Source organism: Myxocyprinus asiaticus, chromosome 14 (assembly GCF_019703515.2).
Source record: "Myxocyprinus asiaticus isolate MX2 ecotype Aquarium Trade chromosome 14, UBuf_Myxa_2, whole genome shotgun sequence".
NCBI lineage: Eukaryota > Metazoa > Chordata > Actinopteri > Cypriniformes > Catostomidae > Myxocyprinus > Myxocyprinus asiaticus.
In genome coordinates, this window is record NC_059357.1 from 34,703,443 (window position 1) to 34,721,732 (window position 18,290).

Sequence of the window (18,290 nt, forward strand, 5' to 3'; positions counted from 1 at the left end):
TGGAACCTTTTAACGTAGCAATTTATTTTAGATGCTTTAGAAAAACATGTTGTAGAGATTAAATTGCATACAATTTACATGCTACTAATGTGCTCATGGATATTTCATAAAAGCGATTAAGATAAGCGCATTTAATTTTTGCGCAATGTATAGCTATCGATATAGACACTACGCTGTAAAAAAAAAAAAAAATCCATTCAATTTAGTGTAAATTACCAGCAGTTGTGGTTGTCAAACATTTACCGTAAAAAAATACGGCAACCATATGGGATGTAATTTTGATGCCTACATATTTTACAGTTCATTACCGTTTTTATTATTAAATATAAACTTGATATATGAACATTTCAGAACTACACCACCTAGCCAAAAAATAAAATAAAAAAATTTGCCGTTTCGATTTAAATAAACAGATTGGATGGCCTATGATTGGATCATTATTGCAGTGATTAATATGTTTCAGCTGGCAACAATTCTTTTAACCCTAACTGATGCAGTGAGTAGCTTCTCATTTCTTAAACAGCCATGTCAGAAGACGTATCCCGTGGTCATGGAAATGATGTTAAAATTATTGGCAAAGAAAACAACTAAGGAGAGTGCTGAAATCACTAGAATTGGTTAAGAACTGTCCAATGCATTATTAAAACCTGGAAGGATAGTGTTGAACCGTCAGGTTCACGGAAGAAATGTGGTCGGAAAAAATTATTGAATGATCGTGATTGGAGATCACTAAAACGCTTGGTGAAGTCATATCATTAAAAATGGACAGTAGAACTCACGGCTATGTTTAATAATGAAAGTAAGTACATTTCCACACGCACAACGTGACGAGAACTTACAGGACTGGGACTAAACAGCTGTGTGGCCACAAGAAAGCCACACACACACAAAAAAAAAATAAAAATACTTTAATTTGCTAGAGAGCATAAAGATTGGACTGTGGAGCAATGAAAAGGTCATGTGGTCTGATGAGTCCAGATTTACCCTATTCCAAAGCGATGGGTGCGGGGACTGGGTAGCTCAGCAAGTACTGACGCTGACTACCCCCCGTGGAGTTGCGAGTTTGAATCCAGGGTGTGCTGAGTGACTCCAGCCAGGTCTCCTAAGCAACCAAATTGGCCTGGTTGCTAGTGAAGGTAGAGTTACATGGGATAACCTCCTCATGGTTGCGATTAGTGGTTCTCGCTCTCAATGGGGCGCATGTTAAGTTGTGCATGGATCGCGGAGAGTAGCATGAGCCTCCACATGCGGAGTCTCCACGGTGTCATGCACGACGAGCCACGTGATAAGATGTGTGGACTGACTGTCTCAGAAGCAGAGGCAACTGAGACTTGTCCTCCTCCACCTGGATTGAGGTGAGTAACCGCGCCACCACGAGGACCTACTAAGTAGTGGGAATTGGGCATTCCAAATTGGGAGAAAAGGGGATATAAAAAATAAATAAATGATTTTCAGAATTTTTTAATAGTCAAATGTTACTTTCCTAAATAACTGATTAACTGTTATTAAATGTTAATACAGCAAAACACAGAAGACTCTAAATAGCATTTATTTTTTACACTGTATTTTTTCAGTATAATTTTTTTTTTTTTTGTACAGACGTGCTCAAATTTGTTGGTACCCCTCCACAAAAAACGAAGAATGCACAATTTTCTCTGAAATAACTTGAAACTGACAAAAGTAATTGGCATCCACCATTGTTTATTACATATTTAATAGAAATCAGACTTTTAATTTTTTTATTCAACATAATATTGTAAATAATAAAACAAATGAAAATGGCATGGACAAAAATTATGGGACCGCTAAACTAATATTTTGTTGCACAACCTTTAGAGGCAATCACTGCAATCACACATTTTCTGTGGCTCTCAATGAGACTTCTGCACCTGTTTACAGGTAGTTTGGCCCACTCTTCCTGAGCAAACTGCTCCAGCTGTCTTAGGTTTGATGGGTGCCTTCTCCAATATTTGTTCTTATCCATTCTTGGGTGCTTTTAGCTCTGTGTTTTCGGTCATTATCCTGATGGAGGACCCATAACCTGCGACTGAGACAGAGCTTTCTGACACTGGGCAGTATGTTTCGCTCCAGAATGCCTGAATAGTCTTGAGATTTCATTGTTCCCTGCACAGATTCAAGGCACCCTGTGCCAGGTGCAGCAAAGCAGCCCCAAAACATAACCGAGCCTCCTCCATTTTTCACTGTAGGTACGGTGTTCTTTTCTTTGAAAGCTTAATTTATTCATCTGTGAACATAGAACTGATGTGACTTGCCAAAAGGATCCAGTTTTGACTCATCGGTCCAAAGGACATTCTCCCAGAAGGATTGTGGTTTGTCAATTTACATTTTAGCAATTCCAGTCTGGCTTTTTTATGTTATTCTTTCAAAAGTGGAATCCATGGAGCCCACTTTTGCTCAAAAAGCAACGGATGGTGCGATCAGAAACTGACATACCTTCACCTTGGAGTTCAGCTTGTATCTCTTTGGCAGTTATCCTTGGTTCTTTTTCTATCATTTGCACTATCCTTCTGTTCAATCTGGGGTTGATTTTCCTCTTGCGGCCGTGCCCAGGGAGGTTGACTATAGTTCCATGGACCTTAAACTTCTTAATAATATTTGCAACTGTTGTCACAGGAACATCAAGCTGCTTGGAGATGGTCTTGTAGCCTTTACTTTTACCATGCTTGCTTATTATGAGTGGTGGTGGCGTAGTGGGCTAAAGCACATAACTGGTAATCAGAAGGTTGCTGGTTTGATCCCCACAGCCACCACCACTTAACTCCAGGTTGCTCCAGGGGAATTGTCCCTGTAATAAGTGCACTGTAAGTCGCTTTGGATAAAAGCATCTGCTAAATGCATAAATGTATTATTTTCTTTCTGATCTCCTCAGACAACTCTCTCCTTTGCTTTCTCTGGTTCATGTTCAGTGTGGTGCACACAATGATACCAAACAGCACAGTGACTACTTTTCTCCATTTAAATAGGCTGAATGACTGATTACAAGATTGGAGACATGTGTGATACTAATTAAAGAAACTAATTAGTTTGAAATATCACTATAATCCAATTATTTATTATCTTTTCTAAGGGGTACCAACAAATGTGTCCAGGCCATTTTAGAATATCTTTGTAGAATAAGTAATAATAATCTCTTTTCACAGCTTCTTTGCTTTATTCTATGACATATCAAAAGGCATGCAAGTATACATGATAAAATAGCTTTTAATTTCATCACTTTTCATGAGGAATGAAGCATTTCAATGAGCTGTAAGGCCACCAACAAATCTGAGCACGTCTGTATGTAGTGTCTCTTGAAACTGCATAAATCTTATGGACACTGCTAATATGAACACGGTAGTTCTGTGCAGCTTTGAAGTTGGAGAGATGACGCTACTGTGGCGTGATGTAATAATATCAAGTAGGCTATTGTTTTATTTTGAGACAATAAAGATGATATTGAAGATATTACTTAATCTTATCATAGGTTTTCAGTTTTGTGTAGGATACTCAATTTAGTCATATATTGGGACTACCAAAGGTAATTGTATTAATTAGTGCTTTAAAAAAAACTTAATTTGATATTAAAACTGTTTTCCTGATCTCCATTTTTTTTCTTCATCTTTTCTTAAGAGTCATACTATGTATTAAGACTGAAAACATTACATTATGAAAGGAAATAAAAACAGGCTATATGAAGACAACTTTCTGCTAATTACAAAATTGATAGATGTATTAATTTAATTTTAACTCCAACACATGATTATGATAAAGAACCTGCAAAAGTTTACAAGGTTTGTGGCATCCAGTCTTTTAAATATTTTTAAAAACTTTTTTTTTGAGGCAGATACAGTAGTTTTAAGTAAACAAGATATCCTTGCATGCAGTGCTTGAAATGGGGCGGTGAGCAGCGGTACGCAGTACCTGCACTTCTATAATTTACTCTACAGCGTACCGGCAGTTTTTCTTGCGTACCACCACTTCTCAGAGTCTCCCGGTACGATGTAATGTCTTTATTTAATATAAGTCAGTGATTCAATGAGGTCAGCCAATCACTTTATCTGACCTTCCAAATGATTTTGATTAAATCGCGGTAAACATCCAAGCCCTCTCTGCGCAAAACTCAGCGATGAGTTTAACAACATCGTCAAGCGATCCGTGGTCCCGTTCTGGAGGAGTGCGCGTGTTTAAGCTTGTCTGCACATAGTTCAGTTTCACTCTTCTCCAAAACATGAACCAGCAACCTTTAGGTGTGTGCATTTTATCGCGTCTTATTCAGTCCAATGTATTTATGCAAACTGTTTATCCGCTGGGTGCAGTCAAAACTACAGACTTAAATAAAATATTAAAGCTGTTACAGAGATGATGTCAGATCAAATGCACAACCTTTTTTCACAAAAGATAAATCGATGATGAAAACCGAATCTTCAAAGAAAATACACAGGAACATTTGCATTTTATTCTCAATTCTGTTCTGTAGTGCTCGTAAAAAGATTATGTGAAGTGTCACTGAACTTGCCTATGCATAAATCCTGACAGTGTTTAGTTCTACATACAGATGTGTGTCAGCGTTCACAATCCTGTGATGTGTTCATCATTTCTTGTGTTTATTTATTATCTGCACAAGTATCTGGCTCCTGTGTGCAAATTCATATGTGCAGGACAAGAAAGACTAATTTTGCCCTCATTGAATGGGAGGATAATAATAATAACAAAAAAAGGGAAAACAGACATAATGCTCTTTTCTTTCAGTTTTAGGCTACATTATTTTGTGTAAAAAGAGAGTTCTACAATAGATTGCCATTGTTCTGTTATATGTGTTGATACTGTCAAAGATACAGACTTAAACAGGTCTAAATATTCTTCCTCAGATTTCATAGACAATAACCCTACATTGTATGTTAAAGTAGTTCATCTAAACCTATTTGTTAGTTGAGGGTGTAAGGTCATGTTTGTTCTTCAGCCAGATCTTAGAAGGGCATTCAGTATTTCTAGTTATCTAGCGTTAGCATTGCTCTTCTTTGTGTACTTTAAGTACTGATGTTACAGTGGTGTTAGATGCTGTACTGCCATCTACTGACGTGGATCAGCATGATCGTCTCTGCTGCCCCTGCCAGCTCTGGAATATCACTTGCATCTGGAAAATGTAGGAGTTTGAGGTAATTTCTAAAGTTATTTATTACAACTATAATATAATTGCTTTGCCTAAAAACAAATGTCAGAAATAAAGTAAAAATGCTTCTACTGTTAAGGATAGATTATTATTGTCCCACATATCAATATTCTTTGGAGACTGTCTACATTTCATGTTATTTCTAAAGACAGTTATTGCCTTTATTAGAGAACTATTTAGCGTAAAATAAACCTCAATTATCTAGCGATACAGAATGTCATGGTAAGGGAAAGATTAGAATTGTTTTTGATGATCAAATTTAGCATGTTAATGAATACTGTATTTGAAGAACTCGTTTTATTTCCAAGCAACCAACATCACAGTTTGCACAAAATCCACAACAAGCTACTTTGCACTAAACTAATGAAGATGAAGATGCCTTACCGATACCGTTTTTTGCCTTTGCGGGTCTTTCTGTCTTCTTGCTTGAAGCAAGTTGCTTTAGACCTTTTTTGCTTCTTTGGCAGTACAGCTACTGGATCTCCTGTTGTCCCACTGCTAAAGCACAATGAATAAGTATGTTCCATTGTGTTCTGTCACCATGACAAATCCCTTGTGTGTGTAAGCATACTTGGCAATAAAGCTCATTCTGATTATTATTTATTTTTTGCTCTTCCTGTCACCAAACAACAATGCTCTAAGCATAGCCAAGAGTACACAGGCGGCAGCCAATGAGCACGAGGATTCTCTTCTTTGACGTTTAGTGAAACACCATGGGTCATGTGATTTCAACATGGCGAAACACATTGAAGGGGGTGACCCGCAGCATGTAGAATAAAATACTTTTTATAGAAAAAATATTATGAGTTCAGTCTTCATCTCACGTGAGTGTACACCATTCAGATCAAACTTCACAAAAACACAATTCATTCGTTAGTGTAAAACTTTTTAAATTGGCTCCAAACTACTGAATGCACCTTTAAGAAGGAATTTACAGCCAGACTCAAATGTTAATTAAATACCTCTTTTAATGTAATATTAACAGTTTTATTTCTGTGTTAGGTAAGATAAAGATCTTAGTGTTAAGAATCCATCCTCAGGCAAGTCAGGGTGGCATGTCACGCATCATCTGATAATAGCAATACTAGAGGAAAACGTTTTTGTGCAGCCTATACTTGTTTATTTGTATGGCTTTCGCCCTATGTGGAAAACAAAAGCGGGTTTTAAGATTTGACATGCTATAGTGACAGTTTTGGGAAATGTGCCATATAGACTGGGACGGATTAACCACTGGGTCGATTGGGGCGTTGCCCAGGGACCTCAAAACCCAAAGGGCCCCGAGCTCTAAATCAGTTATTTATTTATTTTGAGATATCTATTATAAATCCACGTAAATGTCAGCCACTATTTGTTCGGCCGAATGCGTGCTGGACAACAGCAGCGCGAACAGACACTCGAGTACGCGCTCAGGGAATCTGCGTCTCACAGGTGCAGCGCGTTTATTTGAAGGACTACAGAGAACAGCCTTTGATACACAAAATACTTTAAAACACAAAGACAATGTGCAGTTTACCACAAACCTGATGGACTTTAAAATGTTTAAGTCCTGCATGCATTTAGCCTAATGTTTAATGACAAAGAAAGATGCCCTAATACCCTAAATATGTGCACGGTATCCTTTTGTAATATTTGGTTAATCGTGAGAGTTCACGAACGGTTATTCTGTTCATTTTCGGAACTCGGGATTAAAGAACGTTTATTGCCATGGATGCGTCAAACACAATCTCAGATAGCAGGGAATAAAGTGCACAGTGAGCTATGAGGCAAAATAGCACAATGCATAGATCTTCAAATTATAAAATCACATTAAAGTCGAACAAAAATAATCTCTGTCACTGCCTGCAACATAGTAGGCCTATTGTTAATCAATGGATAATGCGTAATTCTGCCGGGGCAATTTCACTTTCTTTGAGGCTGCGAACACTATACGGTTCATAGGACTTCTTCGGGATGCTTTGATTTTTAAATGATTCAGCATTTAACTTGTGTAATTATTTTGTGTACATCAGAGCAAAAAATTAGCTCACCGTTTATCAAGCGCTGAAACTTTGCCAGGTGAAAAACACTCTGGAATCATGTGAAACAGTCACATTAAGTCCTCTTTGCAACCTGAACTTCATCTGAATGTCGATTTGTGACACCAGCGCTGATAAAGCTTGATGCAGTGCAACTAATGGTGAAGCAGAACACAGGTGTCTCGAGATGCGTTACTGTAAATATTAAAATTATTTTTAAGTTAACAGTGTCTAAAAATGTGACAGTCCTGCACAACGAACAGTAAAACAGAACGCAGGTGTCTTGAGATGCGTTTATAAATATTAAAGTTCTTTTAAACTTTACAGTGAGTTGTGGCACAACGATCAAAGACGTCCATCCAGTGCGTGTTTACATGGCCTCGACGCACGTGTGAACAGCCCGTAACTCATCCTATAGCCTACTTGAAAAACAGACTCGAACCTGACCCAAAACCTGTACGTTTGTCGGGTACCGTCGGACTCAGGTCCGGTTAAAGACCTCTAAACACGTGCAGAATAACCGAATAGTGATTTTGGTATTTGAATACCATGCACATCCCTGTTAATAACGCATGATTTTGGATCTGTTCATAATTAAAAAGTACATACAAGACATTGCTCCAAACTCTTCTTCCGTCAGTTTGAAAAATTCAGCCAAATCTGGCAAGCGTCCTGTAGCGCGTAAAGGTAAAGGTATACGTCATGGGGGACTCCATGGAGAGAAAAAAAATTCAATAAGAACTCAAAATAAAGCCATCCAGGATACACGAAATATAAACTCAAAATGTATTAACATACATGAAATCAGTGCTGGTCTTATCCTTTTGGGGGCCCTAAGCAAAAATTTGTGTGGGGCCCCTGTCAGTATGTTTGTAACACTTATGTGTTTGACAATGTGGGGGCCCCCTGGCGAATCGGGGGCCCTAAGCACAATTATACACTCTAATGAACTACTAAAATAACATTTTACACAGTTAAACAATAAGGCACGAGGTGACAAAGAAACTGGGAATTTAAGTTAATTAAGTTCAGTTTATTTTAGCTTAAGACAAATTCTATGAGAGAGCAAAAACAACACGTAATGTCTGTGTTCTTTCTAACAGGATTTTTGCAGGCAATGTTATGTATGCAAAATGTTTAATTAGATCTAAGAAGTAGATACACACACTGTCAAATCTAATTAGTTGACCTTACTAAGATTTTTAAGTCAATCGGTTTGCATGATTTTTTTTAAGTAATCATACTTATTTGGCTCAAGTAAACTGAACTTAATTTTTTTAAGTGAAGTTAACTAGGTACAAGTAAACTTAACTCATCTGTGATTAAGGTATCATTGTTTTTATTTAATGATTTCAACTGAGTTACAGCACGTTGTAAGGAAGTTCTTTGACTCTCTGAAGGAAGCGGGAGCCGTGCAAACATCCAACATCAGAGTCTTTTTTGTCAGCACTTTTCAGTGTAACAAAACATTCAACACCAACGGGGTGGAGGGAGGGGGAGCTCGCTCTCGCGCTCTCTCTCTCATCACGGCTTTATCTCTTGCCTGTTAACGCTGTAATCACCCACAGCTGGGCGAGATAATCCGCTGCAGGTGTCCATCCCGGCCTTGTTCCGCACAGTCTACTCGGCCCGCCCAGATCTCCACATACCCCCATCGCCCGACTCAGGCCGGGGCCTTACTATCTCTGTTAGCTCAATGGCATATTGGATTCTCCTCAGCACTTCTTAGTGCAGTAAAGCTTTCGGGTTTGTGTGTGGCCGAACTCTCGCACAGGTGTCCTATCTTGCTTTTGTCGCCTGTTGTGTGCATCATGTGGCGTTTGCCTCGCGATGCATGCTCAGGTTTCGTTTCGTGTGAGAATGCGTGGTCTCACTTTGTTTGGCGTTGCTACACGTTCTCTAGTCTTGTTTGTCGGTTGGCATGTACTGCCTTATTGTCTTGGCGATGTGTGCTCACGCCATTCGGGTGTTTTGTTGTCTTGTGAGAGCACGTGGCTTTGTTTCGTTTCTGTATCGCCATGTCTCTCTGTCTTATGCCATACCCCGCCTCCTTGTTTGCTTATTATTAGTTCATTTGCCTCACCTGTCCCCTGTTAACCTGTTTGATTTCTCTACCAACTGTAGTCTCCTTGTGTGTGCTGTCCAGTGCAAGTTCGTCTTGTGATCTAGTCGGACCTGAATGTGTTTTTGAACACATTCCTTGTCGGTCCTGTTCCCCTACCTTGTTCCTGTCCGGTCGGTCCTGTGTCCCTTACCTTATTCCCCAGCCCAGATTACTTCCATTGTTGTTTTTCCCCTACAGGGTTGTTTATGTTCGTTTTTCCTCCTTGTGGGAGTTGTGGTTTGACTTTTGCCCTTTTTGTTTGTTTTAATAAATTCATTTATTTTAACTCTGCGTTTGGGTCCTGAGCCTCTCTGAACGTGACAAAATCTGCAGTTTTGTAAAGTACAGTTGAGTAAAGAAGAATGGCTTGTATTTAAAAGGCACAAAGTTCACCAGAGGAAACACTAATCACAACTATCAACCAGGTACAACAAAACTACAACAAGAGTCAAGAATTAAAACGACATTTTTATATAATATTGTTCTACATAAGTTCCCGTCTTTTGACCAAACATGCATATTTTTTTCAAGCACAGGGGCTTATGGGCCTTCCACGCAGCCACAATTTTGTACTTAACAATTTTGAGTTAGTAGTACTTGAAGTTTTAAGAACATAAGTTGAGATTCCAAAATGTGACGTTTCAAGCACTGCTTAATTGGGACCACTTTAGGGTTTAGATATAAATGGTAGTTTAATTAAAACTAGTAAGAATAGTATATTATATATATATATATATAATGTTTACAGTGCATTTAATTAGCCATAAACAGAACAGTTATGCAGTCGATGTACAGTAAAAAAAAAAAAAAAATAGCATTTAAATAGCACTTTTCTTCTTATTGTTATATCACCAGAAATTATTCTTTTGTCAAAAAGTAAGTTGTGAAGGGCTGTGTATGCTATTGCTTTTAACATTGCTTTTCAAACACAACAATGAGCAGTTTGATGCATTTCTTTACGTGTTTCAAAAACTTTTGTTTGTGGTTGTAGTTTCTAGGCAGCAATGGGTGTTCACTGTCTGAATTCTATGATAAATAGAGATAAAACAGCAATAAAATATCTCACGGAAGCCAGTGGCCATTTCTTAATAAAAATAAAAAAAAAAAAAATAAAAAAAAACTTTTTTTTGATGAAAAATATTATTTAATTGTTTGCCATTTTTAGCGAACCCCCATAAGCTAAAATGGGCCACTTTATTAATTAAGAGATATTTTGATAGTTCCTTTCATTTAAACTGCTCAAATAATATTGAAAGAATCCAAATACACGTTTGGACTTGCATGTAATATTATATATTTGTATGGATGCGGTATACATACATGTGCTCAAATACACATAAACCCCTCACACACACACACACACACACACACACACTCACAAACACTCATGCACTTTATTACAACTGTTATCAGTAAAAAAAACACATTTACACATAAAATTACAACTGAAAACAAATTACAATTACTTTTTAATCATTAAAACACTTTACAGAAGCTGGATGGGGAAAACTTAAGATTAGTGCCCTGGCATGCTAACTGCCCCTTTAAACTTATTGAACATCTAGATAAGCAAACCACTCAATTCTTCCACTCCAAATTTAGGAGGGTCAGGTTTACTGATATGGGGACACCCTGGTGGGAATATTCATGACTTTCAGAAAAAAATGACAGAAATGTCATATAATGCACGCATGTCCACTGTTGGATATTGCTAGACAAACTGAATAAACTAGTGAGTGTGAAAAGTGTGTTTTAAAAGACGTTCTACTTTCTAACATCCAATAAAGTAACATTTACGTATGCAGTGTGTTATGAAGGCTACGCAAAATGTTTAATTAGATACAGGCACATAAACGGAGCCATAAACGGAACAGTTATGCAGTAAATGTTGGAATAAAAAATAGCAGTCAAAATCGCTTTTCTTATTATTAATAATTCACCAGAAATGATTGCGAAGGGATATGTCGTAGCTTTTAATATTTCATTTATAATGTAAACACAACGAGCAGTTTGATAGGCTACATTTCTCTTCCAATACGTGTTTGTGGTTGTACTTTCTAGGCAGCAATGGGTGTTCACTGTCTGAATTCTATGATAAATAGTGATAAAACAGTAATAAAATATCTCATGATACCCAGTAGTCATTTCATATAAATAAAAAATAAATAAATAAAAATAATAATAATAATAATAATAAAAACAAGATATTCTCTCTCAGAGTTTTATTGGAAAAACTGTTCAAAATATAGTTTGGAGTAGCCTACATAACACACAATAGTTGTGTGAACATCATGAACTAAAAATGAACAATACTTTTGTGGCATTTATTTATCTTGTTTAACGTTAATTTCAACATATAGTCCTACTCATACAGTTTTTTACATTAAAATTTGTATTAGTTTACATTAGTTGATGTATAATGATCTATCATGAACAACATTATTTTGATACATTAACATTGACAAAGATTGATAAATGACACCTAAAGCACTAACCAATGTTCATGAATAGAACCTCATTCCTCAAGTGTAACCCAATAACTGAATACATTAATTTCACAGTTAATAAATTTAAAATGAAATTTTTCATCTTCCTCACAGGATGTTTTCCTTTTATCTTTAATAGATAAAGCTCTCCATGCTCGGTCAGTAATATCTACCCACAAGATTCACTCAAAATCTTTTCACGTTGTCTTTTTAAATACATATCTGTATAATACAGAGATGTCTGGTACCAGTATATTAAGGATCGGTGCTCATCACACAAGGGTCACAAAAGTTAGTAGTGATACAGTTATTAAACTGCCCATGAGCAAGCTACCTTGGCCCAGGTGTAAGTAATTTGGAATAGAAAAACATTTCCCAACATAATGACCTTTTAAGCCCACTTATAGTAATGATACCAGACCTTAAATGTACCCTTTTAAGTTTTTTTTTTTTTTTTTTTAACCATTTAAAGGGCTTGCAACACATCTGATTGACTCAAATATTCTATTGTGAACAATAGACAAAAAACCAAACACAAATGAATAATCTAGTTCTGTGCAGTTTATTGAGAAAATGTATTCAGACATCACACATGAGTTGGTAAGGGTGAGGTGCCGCACAGTATTGCCTGTTGATGAATACTCTCCACTGGACGTTTAGCGGTATTTCTCTGCGAGAGCCAGGGCCAAGTTCTGGAAAAACTTGTCAACTGACACGTGAACATCTGGGGTGAAGTCCCCAGGGAAGAGCATGCCAATGACAACTATGAGGTTGTGTGCGAGGATCTAGAAAAGGGTTCAAGAGAAACACATTACCATGACCATATTTACCATGTCCATGACCTATCAAAGTGATATTAGATGTAGTGCTTTTGGGTTTTATGGTGTACCTTGAAGTTGGACGGGTCAACACGCAGCTTAAAAGCGTGAAGTTCACTGAGGGAAGCCAGACCTCCCACAAGGTCGTCTAGTTTTCCAATGGCGTCGCCGACTGCAGCCATGATCGTCTTGCCGTGCTTCTTCACAGGACCAGAGCCAGGGCTCAGGTCAGCCCAGTGAGCGAAGTAGGTCTTGGTCTGGGGGTAAACGGTAAGCATCCTGACGAAAACAACAATGGAGAAAATATTTATGCGCATATTCAGATATTCACAGCAAGAAATAAGAACACTCCAAATGAAAGTGAATTTGTTTATAAGAAATAATACAAAAAATTACTTTTCAGGATATTTAGCATGATTTCTGTGACAAAGCATTGTTGGAATGAACTGCATTTTAAACGTTTCTATATAGCTCTGTCTGTTAGTAATTTTATCCTCATGAACACAATAAATCATTACCTGCCGAGGGCTTCAGCACCGATTTCATCAGCCCTGGGGCTGATCTTGCTCCAGAGAGCCTTGACAGTGGCCTTGTCCTTATCAGAGAGACTCATCGCTGCTTCTTCTTTTTCTCAAGTTCAATTGTCCTCAGAAAAAGATGTTGACGAAAACAGGAATTTGCCCCACTTTTTATATTAAACTATAGAGGGACACACCCATGGAATCGGTCCAAACCACACCTCTTAAACGCATGACTGCTGATCTCCAACCGGTTATGGCCAATCAAAAACTTGCCAATTTTGTGCTTCTTGTTTAATAAAGATAATAAATGTTTTCCATCCAAATCTCTTCGAGTATGTGTTGCAATTTATACAATGATCCGTTATTTTGCCAAATTTAAAACGACAAAATGAATCACAATTCTAAAACGTATTATTCAGAATTAAGGTTGCACGCATTATTCAAATGAACACAACATACACTCAAAAAATATTTAAATCAAACTGAATTGTGTACTGTTCAACAAAATGTAATGAATAAAACTACAAATATTTAGTTGTTATTTTATTAAAGATTACTCAGTTCAGTTTGACGGAATTTTGTCATTAAATTAAAAATGCTTAAATCTTACAACTATTTGTGTGTGTGTGTGTGTGTGTAACTAAAATGCGTAATTGTGTCATGTTTCTAAAATCATTTTGCAACTCTATGCCGAATCAAACTATTAATCAACATAATTTAACTAAATAAGATTGTACAATTATTTAATTGATTCCCATGCAATGAAAAATATGGATTTGAAAGCCTGTTTATATTTATCTGTTCGTTCTATTTATCTGAAATAGGCCTATATTTTATAATAACAACAATAATAATATTAATATTAAGAATAATAATAATAATAATAATAATAATTATTATTATTATTATTGTTGTCCTTTATGGACTTTTCTTTGTAGGGTACAATGGGCTAAAAGGTATTTCTGATTTTATTTTCTCCCGAAAACACTAAACAGCAACAAAAACTACCATAGTATTTTCCTTAACACCTGATTGTCACTATACACTGCAAATATTCCTGATCCATGAGATCATTGCATTGCAAATGTGTAAAGCTTGATTTTGAGGTCATTTAATCTAACATTTAATCATTTTTAAAATGTTGCAAATTTATGTTGCTAATGAGAATCCCTGAATCTATCACATTTATTCTGAGACAAAAAAAAAGACATCCACAAATTAAACACAGTGGTGCACATTCTGGGAAAGCAATAAAACGGAGATTAAGCAACCTCACAATTGGTTTTGCATTTGCATTTGAACGAAACGTTGGAGCCAAAATAAAGGTCGTTCATCTTTCAGAAAACTTAGAAAAACAAGTTTAACTTTTTGGACGGGATCCGATCAGTGAGTTCCAGACACGTAAGCATGTCCTGCTGAGAGAAATCATCCAATAAGACACTGAATCTTTTAATGGGCGGAGACATCACACATCAATAAATTGTGCTCCGGTTTCTTTATTTTTTACAAGCGATTCCTACTGGACAGCTTTAAGCAAGTACCTGTGGACATCATAAATCTTCAACATGGTTGAGTGGACAGATGCTGAGCGCAGTGCCATCCTTGGCCTGTGGGGAAAACTCAATCCCGATGAAATCGGACCTCAAGCGCTGGCCAGGTATCACTGCATCACTCTCGTTATATACGCATAACTGATGATACCAACAGCAAAGATTATTCATTGCCTTTGCAAATGCTTCTGTTTATTTAAGGTGTCTGATCGTGTATCCCTGGACTCAGAGATATTTCGCCAGCTTTGGCAACCTGTCAAGCCCCGCTGCCATCATGGGTAACCCCAAGGTGGCAGCTCACGGAAGGACCGTGATGGGAGGTCTGGAGAGAGCCATTAAGAACATGGATAACATCAAGGCCACCTTTGCCCCGCTGAGTGTAATGCACTCTGAGAAACTGCATGTGGATCCCGACAACTTCAGGGTAGGTTCTACCAAATCCGGTGTGCGCAGAAATAACAAATGATCTGAGATAGAAAGATAGATGTAAAGGCAATCGGTCAGATCAGTAACTAAATGGTGTCAATTAAATAGTTGTGCTCTTTTTATGGTGGATGTTTCTATTTGATTATTTGTTGGTCATGATTAAAGAACAACTACCTAACACATCTCTCCTTCTACAGATCCTCGCTGATTGCATCACCGTGGTCGCAGCCATGAAGTTCGGACCCGCAGGTTTCAATGCTGACATCCAGGAGGCTTGGCAGAAGTTTCTGATGGTCGTCGTGTCCGCCCTGGGCAGACAGTACCACTAGAGTCACATCACAAATGAACACCAGCTGTATTGCAGAAGATCGCACCGCGAAGAGATGTCATCATAAAGAGATTATTCTTATAACATATCATAAATAAAAAATTTTGTTAAAAGCACTTTTTTTTGTTGTTTGTTCCATTTTATTCCACAAAACACACTTCAAAGTAGCTATGTAGGCTACTAAAAATGAACTGAATGGTTATTTGAGGCATCTTCGGTTCAGTACAGAACCTTGTTATATCAGCTACATGCATATTTCGTTGTATTGGAGATTTAAAATAAAATTGAGTGGTTTAGTTGTTTTTAATCGACAAGACACAACTGAGCTTTTCTAACACCGCACCTACTGTGTTGGATAGATTTGCAGACTTTAACAGCATAAATTCAGTGATAAAAAACAAACATTTATCTCAACCATATGTGGCTGTGCAGCCTAATTTCAAGATAAAATGCTGATATTCTTCTTTATTAATTTATTCAATAGCAAGTTTGCTCCTCTGTTTATCTAAAAATGCAATTAAGGATGTCACAGATGTTAAGTAAAGATGCAGGGGCGGATCTAGGAAATTATTTATTGGGTGGCAAGAGGTTGGCATGTTGACTATGAGGGGTTGCAACACCAAAGTAAGTGCTCATGCATAGTTTTTCTGGATAGCGATACCAAGCTCCATTGTGACAGTCGGCCTAAGGGAAAGAGGGGCACAAACAAACACTTTTTGTTTTTCTTAAGTTTGTGTAAATGCACTTGGGGTTCAAAGTATTTTTCTACTTTCACATTAATTTTACACATGTCTGGTACAAATATGTGGTCTTGTTTCATGAACATAGTGTATACATAATTGAAATGTTACAAACGTGACCTACAGGTGGGGCACATTGTAACAGGTGAGCAGCACATTGTAACATTACCATATGACAGCTTAAAATCCCCCTCTAACAACTGTTTCTGGTCTAATTAAAATAAATAAAAATCCACCCCCATCAAGCCATGCATTAAATCTTCCATCGCTGTGGCTTTGTTGTGTATTTATTGTGAAGTGTTAAAATTATTGCTATAATATATATGACAAAGTTAATAAATGGATTTTAGTGACATAATATTTTTGTTTATACTCTATTTATTTTAATTACACTGAAAAACAGGGAAAGCAGCTCTATTAAAAATACTTAACCAGTACATTTGAAATCAACTTAATACATTTATGTTTGAGATGAGAACATGATTACATTGTGTAAAGTCCAAGTGATATTGAACACAGTCATGAAAAAGAGATATGATAACATTACTATGAAATGTTCAAAAGGATTCAGACTTCTAACAGATGGTGTTCACTCAATGTGATTTTTACTGCTCAATTAACTTATTTAAACTGAGCTAATGCAACACAATTCTGTAGCTTTTGGTCTCAACTTAATTTCTTTGTGTACAATCTATGTTCACTTAATCCAATTGTGTTGGGACTTTGTGAATAATATTTGTTGTTTCAATGTATTGCTGAAACCGGGCAGGAGATTTTCAGTTCCCAGCACACTTTGCATGGAACTGGATTGGGAGAGTAAATTAAAAAATATAATTAATGTATTTCTATACAAAATGAAACAAGTAGGAGACATGTTAGTGTTTAATGTTCTGTTATTTTGGGATTTTTAAAGAGTTTCTGTCAAATTGATTTTTTTTTTGGAGGTTACCATTGCAGAGAAGTGTGTTGCCATTGTTTAGTCTGAAGTTGGGCATAGTACTGCTACTATATAATACAATGTGTATTGCTATTTATTAATGAAACAAATATCGAGGGATCATCAGTATCATGATTGATTGGGGATCAATAAACTCTCAGCAACACCATACTTGTTATACAATATGAAATTATATATGTAGTATGGTAATGTGTTTGTTGAGAGGTAGCAACAAGTTGCAAGTTTCAAGAGAGTTATTTAAACAGGTCAAATTTAAGTTGGGTTACTGAAGTGAGATAATTTTCATATAGGGAGACTGGGGCTAACTATCACACGGGGAAGTGTCACAAGGTCTATATTTAAGTAGCTATAAGGTTTTGAGTTAAAAGTTGAATTACACAAATGTGTGTATTCTCTAGCAGTGGTTTTGTATGCTGGTTTCAAACACCTGTAAAAAAATATACAATGTATTCATGAAACAAGACCAAATATTTGTACCAGACGTGTAAAATTTATGTGAAAAAAGAAAAATACTAAGTCATTTACATAGACTTAAGAAAAACAAAAAGTGTTAGAGTGTGTTTGTGATAGAGTTGCATTTCCACAGAGAGACCACAAAGTAATTATTGTGCTACTGTTTTGCTTACATTAAAATAATTGTAATGCATTGTTTGCACTCATACCTAACATTATAAAATAAATAATAAAATATCAATCTCCAGAGCACCAAGACATTGTCTTTTAAACACATCAGGAGATTCTAAATATTCCTTGGCTTGAACGGTGCTTAGTTGTCACACTTTTTACCACTGTAAATATTTCTCAGAGTAGGTGGTAGGTTTATTTTTCAAAGTCAGATATATGATATATGCAGGGTTGGGAGGGTTACTTTTGAAATGTATTCCACTACAGATTACAGAATACATGCTGTAAAATGTAATTTGTAACGTATTCCATTAGATTACTCAAGGTCAGTAACATATTCTAAATACTTTGGATTACTTCTTCAGCACTGGTAGATTTTTTCACTTGTTTTGACTATAAAAACTCTGCCAGTACAATAAGACAAAATACACATTAAAAATTCATTCTCTGAAAAACCTAAATATCTTATGCAGTGTTGTTTCTAAAACAAGATAAATCAAACTGATCTTGTTTTAAGGATTTTAAGATATTTTTACAGGAAAACAATACA

At 36.5% G+C, this 18,290-nt stretch overlaps 2 protein-coding genes across 2 annotated transcripts; one reads left to right on the forward strand and one right to left on the reverse strand.

Annotated features, from left to right (window-relative positions):
* Positions 1-12,321: 12,321 nt before the first annotated feature.
* Positions 12,322-13,277, reverse strand: LOC127452127 (hemoglobin subunit alpha). The gene is made up of 3 exons (XM_051717352.1): positions 13,112-13,277; positions 12,665-12,872; positions 12,322-12,560 (listed from the first exon to the last, which is right to left on the reverse strand). The coding sequence occupies exons 1-3, from the start codon at positions 13,204-13,206 to the stop codon at positions 12,432-12,434; spliced, it is 432 nt and encodes a 143-aa protein (XP_051573312.1). The 5' UTR covers positions 13,207-13,277; the 3' UTR covers positions 12,322-12,431.
* Positions 13,278-14,603: 1,326 nt separating this feature from the next.
* Positions 14,604-15,534, forward strand: LOC127452123 (hemoglobin subunit beta). The gene is made up of 3 exons (XM_051717348.1): positions 14,604-14,771; positions 14,866-15,088; positions 15,288-15,534. The coding sequence occupies exons 1-3, from the start codon at positions 14,680-14,682 to the stop codon at positions 15,417-15,419; spliced, it is 447 nt and encodes a 148-aa protein (XP_051573308.1). The 5' UTR covers positions 14,604-14,679; the 3' UTR covers positions 15,420-15,534.
* Positions 15,535-18,290: the final 2,756 nt, after the last annotated feature.

What these genes read in the sequence shown, in the direction of transcription:
- LOC127452127 (XM_051717352.1), bottom strand. Translation starts at nt 13,206, where the DNA reads ATGAGTCTCTCTGATAAGGACAAGGCCACTGTCAAGGCTCTCTGGAGC. An exon ending in GGTGCTGAAGCCCTCGGCAG is followed by an intron (nt 12,873 to 13,111) that starts GTAATGATTTAT and finishes TGTTTTCGTCAG; the next exon opens with GATGCTTACCGTTTACCCCC. An exon ending in TTGACCCGTCCAACTTCAAG is followed by an intron (nt 12,561 to 12,664) that starts GTACACCATAAA and finishes ACCCTTTTCTAG; the next exon opens with ATCCTCGCACACAACCTCAT.
- LOC127452123 (XM_051717348.1), top strand. Translation starts at nt 14,680, where the DNA reads ATGGTTGAGTGGACAGATGCTGAGCGCAGTGCCATCCTTGGCCTGTGG. An exon ending in GGACCTCAAGCGCTGGCCAG is followed by an intron (nt 14,772 to 14,865) that starts GTATCACTGCAT and finishes TGTTTATTTAAG; the next exon opens with GTGTCTGATCGTGTATCCCT. An exon ending in TGGATCCCGACAACTTCAGG is followed by an intron (nt 15,089 to 15,287) that starts GTAGGTTCTACC and finishes CTCCTTCTACAG; the next exon opens with ATCCTCGCTGATTGCATCAC.